The sequence below is a fragment of the Scyliorhinus canicula genome, chromosome 12 (assembly GCF_902713615.1).
Source record: "Scyliorhinus canicula chromosome 12, sScyCan1.1, whole genome shotgun sequence".
In the NCBI taxonomy this organism is placed as follows: Eukaryota; Metazoa; Chordata; class Chondrichthyes; order Carcharhiniformes; family Scyliorhinidae; genus Scyliorhinus; species Scyliorhinus canicula.
The window spans coordinates 9,465,497-9,479,696 of NC_052157.1; the positions used below are offsets into that span (position 1 = coordinate 9,465,497).

A 14,200-nucleotide genomic window follows, 5' to 3' on the forward strand; every position below is an offset into this window, starting at 1 on the left:
CCTTGTTGCCGTTGAGCAAAGTGAGGGCTGAGGATCCTCCATCACTACCTGCTGGATCCCAATCTGCTTGACTCAGCCACATCATCCTGTCCTTGACCCATGATGAAGCTTCACAGCTCCAGGGTCCCAGGTTCGATTCCGGCTTGGGTCACTGTCTGTGCGGAGTCTGCACATCCTCCCCGTGTGTGCGTGGGTTTCCTCCGGGTGCTCCGGTTTCCTCCCACAGTCCAAAGATGTGCGGGTTAGGTGGATTGGCCATGATAAATTGCTCTTAGTGTCCACAATTGCCCTTAGTGTTGGGTGGGGTTACTGAGTTATGGGGATAGGGTGGAGGAGTTGACCTTGGGTAGGGTGCTCTTTCCAAGAGCTGATGCAGACTCGATGGGCCGAATGGCTTCCTTCTGCACTGTAAATTCTATGTAAAAATGATCAACTCTAAAGATCTGCCCAGCCTAAGGAGTGTAACCGCCTTCCAGTTAACTTTCCCCCTCCCTGATGCACTACAGCTCTGCCTCCAGCTCACTGACTCTGAGCTAAAGCTCCTCAAGTCACCAACACTTACTGTAGATGCGTTTGCCCTGGATAACATTGATTTCCAGGAACTTCCACATTCTGCAGTTCCAACTAATCACATGCTCTGCCATTTTTTATTATGTGTTAATTAATTTCTTATTTTTAAAATTAATTCATTTTAATTACTAAAGCTTACTACTCCCAATAAGCTTTATTACTGCTACTACAAAAACCTTACTCCTAATAAAAACCTACAGATACCAACAAATTGTACCAGTTCTCAACAAGATAAACAAGCAAAATGCTCACTGACGAATCATTTATCTGGTTCTCTGCTGCATCACACTTGATTTTCTCCGAATGCAGACAATCCACAGACTAAGCCCCGCCACTGGCACTTTTTGAAGCATTTTGGTTTGCTCCGGGTCTAGTATGATTCCAGATACCTGGTAGGCTGCACATCCCAACAATTGGTTGATTAATTTAGATAACATATCCCTCTTGCTGTACTCAATGTGCTTGCAAAATCCAAAACAAAACAAAAACACCTACGGTTAGATGTGATCCCACGAATGCGCTAATAGCTATCACGAACAACCAATTTAAGATAATCAGTCAAACACACAAATTAGGGTCAGGGGTAGATCACTAGGCCTCTTGAGCCTCCTCTGCCATTTAATAAGATCATTGCTGATCTGATTGTAACCTCAACTCCACATTCCTACCATCTCTCTATAACTTTAACCCCCTCATTTATCAAGAATCTGTCTTGCTCTGCCTTAAAAATATTCAAAGACTCCCTTTCGCCAGCTTTTAAGAAAGGACCAGCTTTCGAGGACTCGCGACCGTCCAAGAAAGAAATTCACTTTGTCTCTGTCTTAAATCCTTATTTCTCTGACATGGCTCAGTTATGCTTGCTGAAAGCAACATACATTTGTACGCAGGGCTGTGTAATCAAAAGGAATATGTTCAAGCCTTGCGTCTTTTTCAAATTACCTGGGAATTTTGGGAGCATATAATTCCCTCTTGCTATCTTTACGGCAGCTCCTCGGCCAATCAGAATTAACTTGGCAACCCCTTTTCTCTCACATAAATTGTGCGATCGTTTGAGTTTGGCACTTTTGCATTTGTCCTGATGAATGAAAGACGAAAGCTTCAGAAGCATGTCTCTCTTTGCAGCGATATCTACGTTCTTGACATTAAAAATGTTATACATCGCAATGACAGAATTATTTTCAGGATTTTGGGCGTGATTTGACAAAAACAAAAACAGGGTTCCATTGTGGGAGGGTTTCAGTGCCGGGAATGAGACCGCACTTACCTTCATTTCCTGCACTGAGGATCTCCACTCAACAGTGCAGGAAGAGATGGGGTGCCTTTAAATGGAGCCCTGATCTCTTGAATTCCCAACGTGACCCCCCCCCCCCCCCCCCCCCCACCCAAATTTAGCAATTGAAGGGGTCCTCAATCCCACCTCATGTGATGCCAGGCTGGCATCTGGGTGGCACTGCCAGGCTGCCCTGGTGGCAGTGCCAGGGTGCCACCCTGCCCAGAGGCCGACCACCTGGGGGGGCCTCTGATCACCTGGGACACTCATATATGTACATTTTAGTCCTGCCCATTGTGGGCGGGATCCAGATCCTGATGTCCCACAAAGTCCTGTTAGATCTTGGGAGGCGTAGCGAGCTGGGCCTCTTGCGAGATTTACCGGCAGTGCCACATCCTGAATCGGGCACGGCCGTTAGATTTCGCCCTTTAGTTTTTTAAGATGAACAAAAAATTGTTCTTTAATTTTTTTGTTCCTTTTTGCAGATAATTCTGCAACTGAGAATTCTAGTTACCGTCTATCTCTTTATTTTTTTGTTCTTTTGAACAGGCTACATTTATTTTTAATGTAAGTTGCCCAGTGGAAATTCATTTTTTTGCTGGCTTCTGCATCCATTTTTTCAGACTCTTCCACCTGATATTAATATCAGAATTGAATCATTTCTTAAACTCTCCCTTCAGCTGAAAAGCCTCCAGAGCTTTTCAGTAAAATTCATCATCACCAGCAGGAAGAAGAATCTTACTGAAATGAATGTAATGTACAGAAAAACTACAATTCATCTGGTGGAGGATAAGCACATGAAATAGTGTAACCAATTTTCTATACAGATGGTGACTGCCCTATGTGTTTCAAGCATTTTCTATTTTTATTCCTGGATTAAATATACCCCTCCTATCTATTTGATGTAGAGTCCACACGTCGGAACTTATTTACCTTGAGACAATATTGAAATCTATTTCCCTGTCCCTGCCCTCTGGCTTTCACAGGTAAACGTTGACAAACCATAAAGCTGGTGTCAACCAATCTCCCTGGGACCGGTAGAAGCTTGGAGTCATGGCCCAGTGGTGTTAAAATGACATTTTTGAGTTGTGCCTAAAAGCCTTGTGTGAGTAAGAATGTATTAGAAAAGCAAGCATAATCAGGGAAGAGTGAATTTTTGTTGTTTCAGTGACTCAGAAGTGTATGATAGCACTTTTTTGAAGTCCTTTCTTGACTTTTCAAGTTACTGTGACATTTACTTTTCGGATATTAACTTTTCAAAAATCTATCGGAATGGACACCTGGTTATCTAACTTTTGGATGTTCGTTATTGTTCTGCCTGATGTAATCTCAACAGTACTCCATAGATGTGAAAGACCATATCTAAATCCAGTTCAAGACCAACTATGATTAATTTAAATGATCTATTCATTGATTGTAATTTTAATTATTTGAATTCTTATTTTTTTTGCAGGTCTCATACTAACATAAGTCAGTCTTCCTGTTTATCTTGGTCTGCCGATTCTTTCTTGTGATTTTTAAGTGCAATTTCTCATTGCTGCACTGTGATTTGTGTATGCACAATACGTTAACTTAAAAAGAAACAAAGTGGGAGCAAGGTGGTATGGCATATTGGTACACTATTGTGCCTGGTTGTGAACTTGTATACAGACTTCCCTATATTCAGGCAGGCGACGGTGGGGTGTGTTGCTGGTCAGGAGGAGGGTGCAAGTTCAAGAGTGATTGACTTCTGGGGTTCCCATTGCTGAAAACCGAGTGTACCATCCAAAATTTTAAGGAATAGATGGCACTGTCTCGAAAGAATGCCGGAGAGCACTTTTGATAATCTCAATCTTTGACAACTACTCAAATATGAGATTTATACTATCAGCGTTGCCATTGCCCCGAGCAGCCATGTCAGCAGCAGATCCATACAAAGCTGGTGGACAACATGAAGGGGAACCCTATGAATACAACATATGGTTGGAGCATTTTGAAATACATGAAGCTAAAATGTCTGTTTAAAACATGCTGATATTGATTTTAACATCTTTTTTCCGTGGCATCTATCCTAGAACAGAAGCATTAAGTAAAGCTTATTCTTATATCTAAGAAGACTCTGTGATTTAGTAAGCTAACATCATGTACAAATAGAATTCGCAACCGACCGCATGCCTAGCAACAAGCCAATTAACCTTCAGATGGAAATGAGAAATCTGTGGTAAATTACAGGTTAATTAGACTGCTGTCCTCAGCCCATGAATGACTGATAAAAACTCCCTTTATCTGCCTGCAGGTAAATACACGGGCAGGGTCCTCTAATAATAGCTGCCCAGCAGTCACAGAAGGCCTGCCGAACAATAGGTAAGAGTCAAGAGCAGAATCAAAAACGGCTTATGAGATATGTTCTCTGCATGATAACTAATGGTGCTAGATTCAAAACTGTTATACTATATAATTTTAGAAGTGTTACTGCTGGGAATTCTTAGCAAAAATGAGAAGAAGACTATTATAAAGGGCAAGTGATGTTGGAATTAATATTTATAATTTCTTCTGTCATCTCAACTGTTACTCATTTAAATATCTAAGATTCAGTGTTCTATTTTCTGTATTGCAAGATTTGTGTTGGTGTGTTTAAGATTTTAAAAAATACTTGAGACGAATTTCAATCTCAAATCAGAGAAGTACAAATTATTGAATAAACTCTGCATTAAAATTTGATAGTTGTATTTTGTTTTCCACCTGATTTTCCTCTACCCTCCTGTCCTTCTTACAGGAGTATAGTTTCATGGGTATGTATTGCCCTCTAAAAGTTTGGTCACGTTGGCATTCTTCAAATATAAGCCTTGATGGTAGTTGCTGTTGGGCTAGTCAACTGCAGATAATGTCACTGGTGTGCTTGTCCTGTTCACATTGGCAAGCACATATTCCAGCAGGGGTCATGGGAGAGCACTCGGGAGGAAGAAATCTAGCTGATGTCTATCTTCTTCAGACCCTGAGGCCAAATATAATATCCCTGCTACTACCCTTATTGAGGTATTTTAGCTCAACACCTCAAGAGCTGTCTAGCCTGTATGACTCAGTTCCCGACTAGGCAGTTAACTTACAGCTGAGTGTAAACGGGTCTCTTTTTAAAAAAAAAATCATTATTTGTTTCTAGAGTGCTTGGAGAAGGGACACCTTCTATAATAATAATAATCATTATTAGTGTCACAAGTAGGCTTACATTACACTGCGATGAAATTACTGTGAAAAGCCCCTTAGACGCCACATTCCGCCGCCTGTTCGGGTACACAGAGAGAGAATTCAGAATGTCCAATCCGCCTCCCAAGCACGTCTTTTTGGACTGTGGGGGGAAACCGGAGCACCCGGAGGAAACCCCCGAAGACACGGGGAGAACGTGCAGACTCCTCACAGACAGTGACCCAAGCCGAGAATCGAACTTGGGACTCTGGTGCTGTGAAGCAACAGTGCGAACAACCGTGCTACCGTGCTAAAAGATACAGTTAAAGAATGTTTTGCCATTTTTCTGATATCATGTAGTTCTGATTTGTGGATTAAATGCAAACAGTGATTCGTGCTTTTTTTATCCAAAAATAATTAATTACACAAAAAATTAGCTTAATGATGATTATTTCTTTGAGTTCAATGGAAGTCATGTTCTGTACTGTTGTGTTAGTTTAGATTGTGTATTTGTACGTAGATATATCCATTTATATAACTGCCTTTGCTTTTTTCCCCATCAGCTTGAAGAAATCCTCTGCTGAACTTAAGAAAATACTGGCAAATGGACAGGTAGGTGGGTGATGGAAGCTGCATGCAAGTAGAATTTCAGTATGTTTAATTGATATCTAATTTGCTGGGAATAATAGGTTGGAGAAATGTACTGAAAACTAAACAAGATGATTGGGTTCAGTCACACTGTGGATGGTGTCTGAATCCAAGTGGGTGTTAGTTTTGGAATAAATGCCCTGATTTTAAAATAGAATTATATTCTAAGAAATTACTTTTGTCTTTGTGTTCAGTTCATCAGCTGTTGAAACCTTCATCAAAAAATTTAACTTTTTCGGGCGGCACGTTTGCGCAGTGGTTAGCTCTGGGTCACTGTCCATGTGGAGTTTGCACATTCTCCCCCATGTTTGCGTGGGTTTTGCCCCCACAACCCAAAAATGATGTGCAGGGTAGGTGGATTGGTCATGCTAAATTGCCCCCTTAATTGGAAAAAATAAATTGGGTACAATCAATTTTTAGAAAAGAGTTTGTACATTCTTCCTGAGTCTGTGTGGGTTTCACCTCCGCAACCCAAAGATTTGCAGGATAGGTGGATTGACTACGCCAAATTGCCCCTGAATTGGGGAAAAAACATGAATTGGGTACTTTAAATTTAATTTTAAAAATGCAACTACTTCAAATGCTCTCCTAGCAGATCTGCCATCCTCAAACCTCCATAAATTACATTGAATCCAACAGTGATCAATCACCCCTGTTTTTTGCTGATCTACAACGTATGGTTTACCATCTTGGAATAATGGTATTACATAAGGAATAATGACATAATTTCGAGGTAGAATTGGAAGTGGTACGCAAAAGTGAAATTTGAGCAATCAAATATTTTTATCTTGAGCCATGCGATATGATTAACTCTGCAAAGTCTGGTCACTTATAATTTTTTACAAGGTATAATAATGTGCAGTTAATGAGATGACTTCCCTTTCTGCTCTCCATGTTCCCCACCATTTTGTTTCCCTATCAGTTGTTGAGAAATGATTACAGGGGAGCATTAGGCACTTTGCGGTATCTCACCTAGGTGGCAATTCTTAACAATTGAATGTAGATATTCAACGTTGGCATTTTATTTTAAAATGGGGACATTCCCACCATGCATGATTGTATATTCCCTCGGTGTCTACATTTTCATTTTCCCGCACAAATCACATAGGAATTTTATTTCTTCTTGGATCTACGTTATCTACAACTGTCATGTTCTACTATCTAAACAACTTGCATTTATATATGCCTTTAAAATGGGAAACCGTCCCAAGCTGCTTCACAGGAGTGTATTATGACAATAATTGACACTGTCACTAAAGGCCATATCAGCATGGGTGACTCAAAGCATGATCAAAAGATAAATTTTATGTAGGGACTTAGGAGGGGAGAAAAAAGGAAAGACAGAGAAGTTAGGAAGGTAATTTCTAATCTTATGGCCTGGACTGCTGAAGGCAATGATGGTACAAAGGGACGGGTGGCATGGTAGCACAGTGGGTAGCACTGTTGCTTCACAGCTCCAGGGTCCCAGGTTCGATTCCCGGCTTGGATCACTGTCTGTGTGGAGTCTGCACGTTCTCCCTATGTGTGGGTTTCCTCCGGGTGCTCCGGTTTCCTCCCACAAGTCCCAAAAGATGTGCTGTTAGGTCATTTGGACATTCTGAATTCTCCCTCCGTGTAACCCAACAGGCGCCGGAGTGTGGCGACTAGGGGATTTTCACAGTGACTTCATTGCAGTGTTAATGTAAGCCTACTTGTGACAATAAAGATTATTATTATTATACAAGCATGCATAAGAGTCGGGCATTGGAGAAATGTACAGTACTTGAAGGATTGTTGAGATGGAGGAGATGTGATCATTGAGGGCATGGAGGAATGTGAATGAGCATGATCATTTTAAAATTGGGAAGTTGGCTGACCAGGTACCATATGTAGGGAGGAATGAGAACAGAGGGAAGTTATCTAATAACTTCACATTATTAAATCTTATATTAAAGTGCAATGCTCAGACTTTGAGGACTTAATCATATCACGTGGTTCAGCGAACACGGTGATGGATAAGTTAGACTTAGTGCAGTTCAGATGATGGCTGGCAGAGTTCTGGATGAGCTTGACTTTACGGAGGGTGAAAGATGGAATGCCAGCCAGGACAGTGTTGGAGTAGTCAAGGCTGAAGGTATCAAAAGCATGAATGAGACTTTAGAGCATTCTAACTGAGGTAGGAGTGGAGGTAGGCAGCATTACAGGTGGAAATTAAGATGTTTATGGCATAGAATCCCAACAGTGCAGAAGGAGGCCATTTGGCCCATTGAGTCTACACTGACCCAGAAGGGGAGATAGTTTGCAAGGGCAGAGGGGTCATGGGTGCGATTATGATGAGGGGTTGATGATGGTAGATTTAAAAAGGAGGGTGCACAGTACCTCTTCAGAGGGAACAATTTATAATATCAGCTGCTGTACGAATCAGGAACGAAAGTTGAGTGGCTACAAGTTCCGTGGAAATAGTGTCAATAAAACTGGAGTTGAGCCTCATGTACAAGGTGAGTTCAGAAAAATGTGAAATGAGTTGGCAAAAAATCAACGAATGATGCAAGTTCAAAGCCAGGGTAACCTTGTCTTGGCGGTTAAGGGGAAGAAAATGATGTGGCAAAGGCAACTCAACAGATTATCAGTAAGATTGAGACAAAGAAGTCCATGGAGCAGCAGTATTTCTTGTTGCAGGTGATGGTCGAAGGAGCACAAAGGAGATGGTGGGTAATGGAGAGAATAAAAGCAAGGCACGTGGGATGCTCGTGGAATTCCTACAGTGCCATTTTAGCCTATCAACATTGTACCGACCCTCCGAGAGAACACTCTACCCAGGCATGGGGTGCAGGTGCAGACTCCACAAAGATAGTCACCCAAGGTCGGAATCGAACCCAGGTCCCTGGCACTGTGATGCAGCGGTGCTAACCACTATGCCGCCCTTAGAGTAATTAACGTTTCGGCAAAAGAGAGCATATAGCATCATCTTTGCACTACATGCAACTAATCGAACAAGATAGAGATGGTGGCAGGCATAATGATCGAGGTGGGGACAGATAAGTTAATTTCTAGGCCAAAAGCATCAAATGTGATGGTGGGGTGTGATTGAGCAGATTGTTAGGTCCTGAATGAAAACACAGGACCAATTGCTGCATGGAATGGAGTTTCAAAGTGTGGAGCTGAATGCCAGATTTGAGGTGAGAGTGACCGCCCTTGACATCAAGGCAGCATTTGACCGAGTATGGCATCAAGGAGCCCTAGCTAAACTGGAGTCAATGGTATCATGGTACTGTCACTTTCAGAAATGTTTGTCTGCTCATGTTACTGTAGTGGTGTCAGAGAGTGGTGGAGCTGGGCTGTCTCATTTTTTAGTTTCACTTTGAGAAAAGCTTGGATATGCCTGTGTTTTTTTGGTTTTGTTTCAGTGTTGGAGCTTCAGTCAGCCACAGAAGGTATAATGTTGTTCCCTCTGCCATGTAAAGACTATCTCTTGATCATTTGGTGAATTCAGAGTGATAACTGTTCTCAGCAGTGAATTTAAACCTGATGTAGGTCTGTTAAAAGGATTTTTTTGTCTTATGGATGTTAAAAGCAAAGCTTAAGGATTACTTAGTGTTGTATTCTTTGGGGGTTGTATTTGAATTAATGGTTGCTAAGACGTTCACTGTATGTTTTAAAAAGGTTAATTTGAGTTCATAGAATAAACATTGTTTTGCTTTAAAAAATACTTTTCCATTTCTGCTGTACCACACCTGTAGAGTGGGTCGAGTGCTTCCCATTCCACAATCTAGTAAAAGTCATAGGTCAGCGTATTCCATGATACAATTTGGGGTTCTCTAAACCCTGGTCCATAACAATGGGAATCACAGGGGTCTTAAATGGGGTGGATGTGGAGAGGGTGTTTCCTCTTGTGGGAGAATCTAGAACTGCGAGTCTCTGTTTAAAAATAAGGGGTCGCTCATTTAAAACAGAGACGAGGTGAAACTATTTCACTCAAGAGGATCGTGAGTCTTTGGGACTCTTCCTGAAAAGGTGGTGGAAGCATAGTCTACAATGTTTTTAAGGCAAAGGTGGATAGATTATTGGTAAGCAAGGGGGTAATAGGTTATTATGGGCCGGCAGGATGCAGGTTTGAGGTTACTATCAGATTAGCCATGATCTTATTAAATGGTGCAGCAGGCTCGTGGGGCTGTATGACATAACTCCTGCTCCTTGTTTGTATATTTGTGTGTAACATTTGTTGCTGCCGTTTGTAAAAGCTGAGTTGGCGTAGCTGGTCTGATTTAAAATTTCTTCATCAATAATGGCCTTTTGAGAACGGCGGTTACCAAGGTCTGGCAAGTGCACAACATATTCCAAAGTCTCAACTTCAACATATATGAGCGGTGGGAGATTTGGCTGACCAGGTATGGGTTGATGTGAGTTTTGTTTTGGCAACATTTAATGACAGCCCACGTTTCTTGTATGCAGAATTGAAGAGATTGCTTGCAAATGTGGTGGTGCAGATTGGCAACAATATTGTAGATCATCAGTGATGGTCAGTTTAGTTTTGGTATGGAGGCGACTTGAGGTTAAAGAGTTTTCCATCTCAACAGTGTTTAATACTGACACTAAAGGACAGTTGATCTTTAATGAGAAGAATAGTCACAGTCAAGTAGATTATAAATAGTATGGGTGCAGCTGTGCTTGACCCCTGGTCTAGATTTTTAAAGTGTGTGTTTCAGATCTCCTACACAGGACAGTTGCAGTGTTTGCAATTAAACAGACTTACAGAATCACCAGTATATCAATCTATTTCAATATGCCCCAAAGTCCTCTTCTTAGACATAGAAAAATATTGAAGCAGAAATTTTATAATTGGACCTTTTACTAAGACATATCACAAAAATAGCATTTTCTCACCATTCATGTGACTGAAATCCTAGCGCTAGAACTGCCAAGAGCCCATTCTACGTCTGTTCTGTTCTGTTCCATTATGTTTTCACTAACCTGATCTGTTTCTAAAAATTGAAACAGAACAGGATAGTTTTTGATGAGGTTGGTTGACATGGCATTTGGCAAAAATGAGCAGTGTTTTCCATGTAAGAGTCTTGCATGTCACTTACTCTTCTGATGATTCGGCATGACCATACAGCACATTTTTGATGGAACTGAAGTGGACTTTCACTGTTGTTGCTTAGGCTTCGTTCTAATCCAACAATGTGAAACATAATTCAGAAAATACTCCATACAATAGGATCATACTAAATGTCCATCTCTGTTGATTGTATAGCTTTCCTGCCTCCTCTAGCATTATATATATATGCCTAAAGTATTGTGATGTTTGCATGAAGTATTCAAATGTGAATTTTAAAAAAGCTATTCCTCGTCTGCCCCCATAGCTTTTCTAAGCAATCTATATCCCAGTTTTTATTGGAGAGCTCAAAGACTGCGAACCCTTCCTTGGCAATTATTAATTTTATTCATATTTAGTTTTTTTAATCAAAAGTGCCCTTGTGAAATCATAAAGTTCAACACAGAGGAACTTTATTCAGTCCATTTTGCCCGAAACTTGTGCCAACGCCATATCCAAGGTGTCTAGTCTAGACCCATTTTTCTGCTCTTCCTCAAGTATTTCACTGGGCTGACTAGGCTTCCATAATCCCGTTGCACTTAACATTATGAAAAAGAAGTCCAAATACAAAAAAAACCTTTGATGTTCAGCAATTAAAATATGAATGAAATAAATCTTCCTTCTTTTTGCTTGACTTTGAAAATGTCAATCATCAATGCAAAGTAGATGGCTCCAGTTAATTATCTGTAAGATGTGATAGTAGTGGGTTCATATGGTGAATTTGTATCCATGGATATAATCAATGAAATTGTGTGCAAACCAACACATTCAATGTTTGTTAAGCTGCTCCCATTTCATTATCTTAAATTGCTCCCACTGTTGCCACATCAGTGACAAACCTGTAAGTGGTTGTATTTCTCAGCAGTACTCTGCTGGCAATCATAGTTTAAAATGATAAAGGCCTTGTATGTTTATATGAACATATTAATTAGGAGCAGGCGTCGGCAGCTCGACCCCTTGAACCTGCTCCACCATTCAATAAGATTTTGGCTGATCTAATTGTAACCTCAGCTCTACATTCCAATCCACCTCAACCTTTCACCCTCTTGCCTATCAAGAAGCTATGTACCTCTACTCTAAAAACATTCAAGGAGTCTGCTTCCACCTCCTCTTGAGGAAGTTTCAAAGACTCACTTTTTGCCATTCAGGTGAACACAGTATAAACGTATTATGCACATACCATTACATTTTGCTGAAATAATGGTTACAAAGTTTGGATTTGATTCGTTCAGAAATAAATCACCAAGTGAGGCCACATAAAATCCAAGGATTAGTGAGTTAATAAGGCTGTAGTTACTGCTCGCTTGTGTTCAGCAAACCAAGTCCTTTCATGTATCTTGTGAACACTAAACATTGACTAATTTATAAGTTTGAGATTTTTTGAAATGAGAACTATCGAAGCAACACAATGGCTTTGCAAGAGAAGAAGATTGCAAGAGAGGAAGATTGTATACTTGTAGAAACTGGTGTACCGAGATGTGGCGTAAAGCGTTCTATGGAAGAGGCATGATTGTTGGCCAACCTGTAGAATTTGTATTACTGGTGGATCTTCTGTGGCATTGCATACAGATGGTTAAACTTAAGTTTAGCCTTTGGGTAAAGTTGCAAGGCAAGGGATGCACAAACCCTGATCCAGATTTTATCCTTATTTTCATATGATATATTAGGTTTATAGTTATACAGCGAAAAGTGGAAATTTGGGTAGCAGAGGGATAAATTTGAAGCATAAGAGTTTCTCTGCAGTACAGGCTGAGGAGCTGACAGATGCAAAACTGAGGCCCTACAGTGCTACGACAGGCAGGACAATGTAACCACAAGATAAGTTTACATGTGCACAGTTTCAATTCTAAATGTGAACACAAATTTAAAATGAAAGTAAGTTGGCAGAAATGCCACATAAAGAAGTAATGCTTTATAAGTAGGAACTATATGCACCCCTTTCAGCTAAAATAAAATTTAATAAATTGGCTGTAGTTATTTATGACCACCTCCAATTTGTAAACTCCTCTTACTTCCCTTTGAAATTCAACAGCTAAAAACCCAAATCCTCACTTATCTCCTAATGCAAATTTCTACCCATGTCTTACAACATCTAACACGGCCCTATTCACTTCAAATGCCTGCTTTTCACAACTGGCCGCTTTGATTTACTCAGCTTTGTAGACCAGTGGTGGGTAACCTGTGGCCTGGGGGCCACATGTACCTATCTGGGCTGAGTGTGACCCACGAGTTATTTTGTTGACTGTTGTCCGCATGCAGGGTTGCCACATTCTGCTGATTTCCATCCGCGTAGTTTTTTTTTTCTTACTGGTATGACCGAAGTGACGCATCTGGGCAAGTGAAGTGAGGTGCATGTTGTTTGCACACAACATTGACTATGAGAGCCATTCACTCCCTCTGTATCCAAAATGTTTCTTTTTTTACCATTTGAAGTTGATGACATTTATATATGAATGATTATGCATTTCTATAACTCGTCATGAAATACTAGGCATATATTTAACCTTATTCATGGGTCTTGGCCAGCGAACATGCCCAATTTCTATCTTGTGGCCCATGGAGATGAAGCAGGTCCACTCATATGGCCCACTCGCTAGTCAAGGTTGCCTCTCGCTGTTGTAGACACTCAGCCCCCAGCTTAGTTAAATTAGACACACCCCACAATCCTGCTTTACAGAATACCACAGTTGACCCCAGAAATATTAAAAGTAAACTTTTCTTCACATTCCAAGTTCACGGGTGATACAAAGCTGGGTGGGAATGTGTTGTGAGGAAATGCTATTTTCTGAACTATGACTGTTAGGAACAAGAGTAGGTCATTCAGCCCTTCGAGAATGATCTGTCATTTAATGTGATCGTCCACTTCAATATCTTTTTCCCATATCCCTTAATGTCATTGGTCCACAGACCTCTGGGTAGAGAATTCCAAAGATTCACAACCCTCTGAGTAAAAGAAAATACTCCTCATCTCGGCCCCAAGTAGCTTCCCCTTTATTTTAAAATTATGCCCCCTGATTCTAATCGGGGGAAACATCCCTTCAAGTATTTTGTAGGATTCAATGAGATATCCCCATATGCTTTCAAACTCTAGAGGATACAAGCACAGTTTCCCCAATCTTTCTTTATAATACAATCCCCGTCATCGCAGGAACAAGTCTGGTGAACCTTCGTTGCACTCCCTCTGTGGCAATAATATCCTTCTTAAGGTAAGAGGACCAAAACTGCACACAGTACTCCAGGTGGGGTCTAATCAAGGCTCAATACAATTGAAGCAAGACTTTGCTACTCCTATACTCAAAACTTCTTACGATAAAGACCAAAATCCCATTAGCCTCCCTAATTGCCTGCTGCATCTGCATGTTAGCCTTCAATTACTAATTGATGAGGATACCCAGGTTCTTTTGTACATCTACACTTTCTAATCTCTTATCATTTAAGAACTACTCTGCATATCCATTTCTCATACCAAGCGGATG

The 14,200-nt window shown here is 40.8% G+C and overlaps 1 protein-coding gene across 13 annotated transcripts in view; it reads left to right on the forward strand.

The window, feature by feature from the left end:
• Positions 1 to 14,200, forward strand: part of map2k5 (mitogen-activated protein kinase kinase 5) — a 338,825-nt gene that overhangs the window by 87,772 nt on the left and 236,853 nt on the right. For all 13 annotated transcript variants that reach the window (XM_038814887.1, XM_038814881.1, XM_038814883.1 and 10 more), the window contains 2 exons: positions 4,116 to 4,183; positions 5,566 to 5,614. In XM_038814887.1, coding sequence (XP_038670815.1) covers positions 4,116 to 4,183; positions 5,566 to 5,614 — 117 coding nt within the window. The remainder of the gene's footprint in view (positions 1 to 4,115; positions 4,184 to 5,565; positions 5,615 to 14,200) is intronic.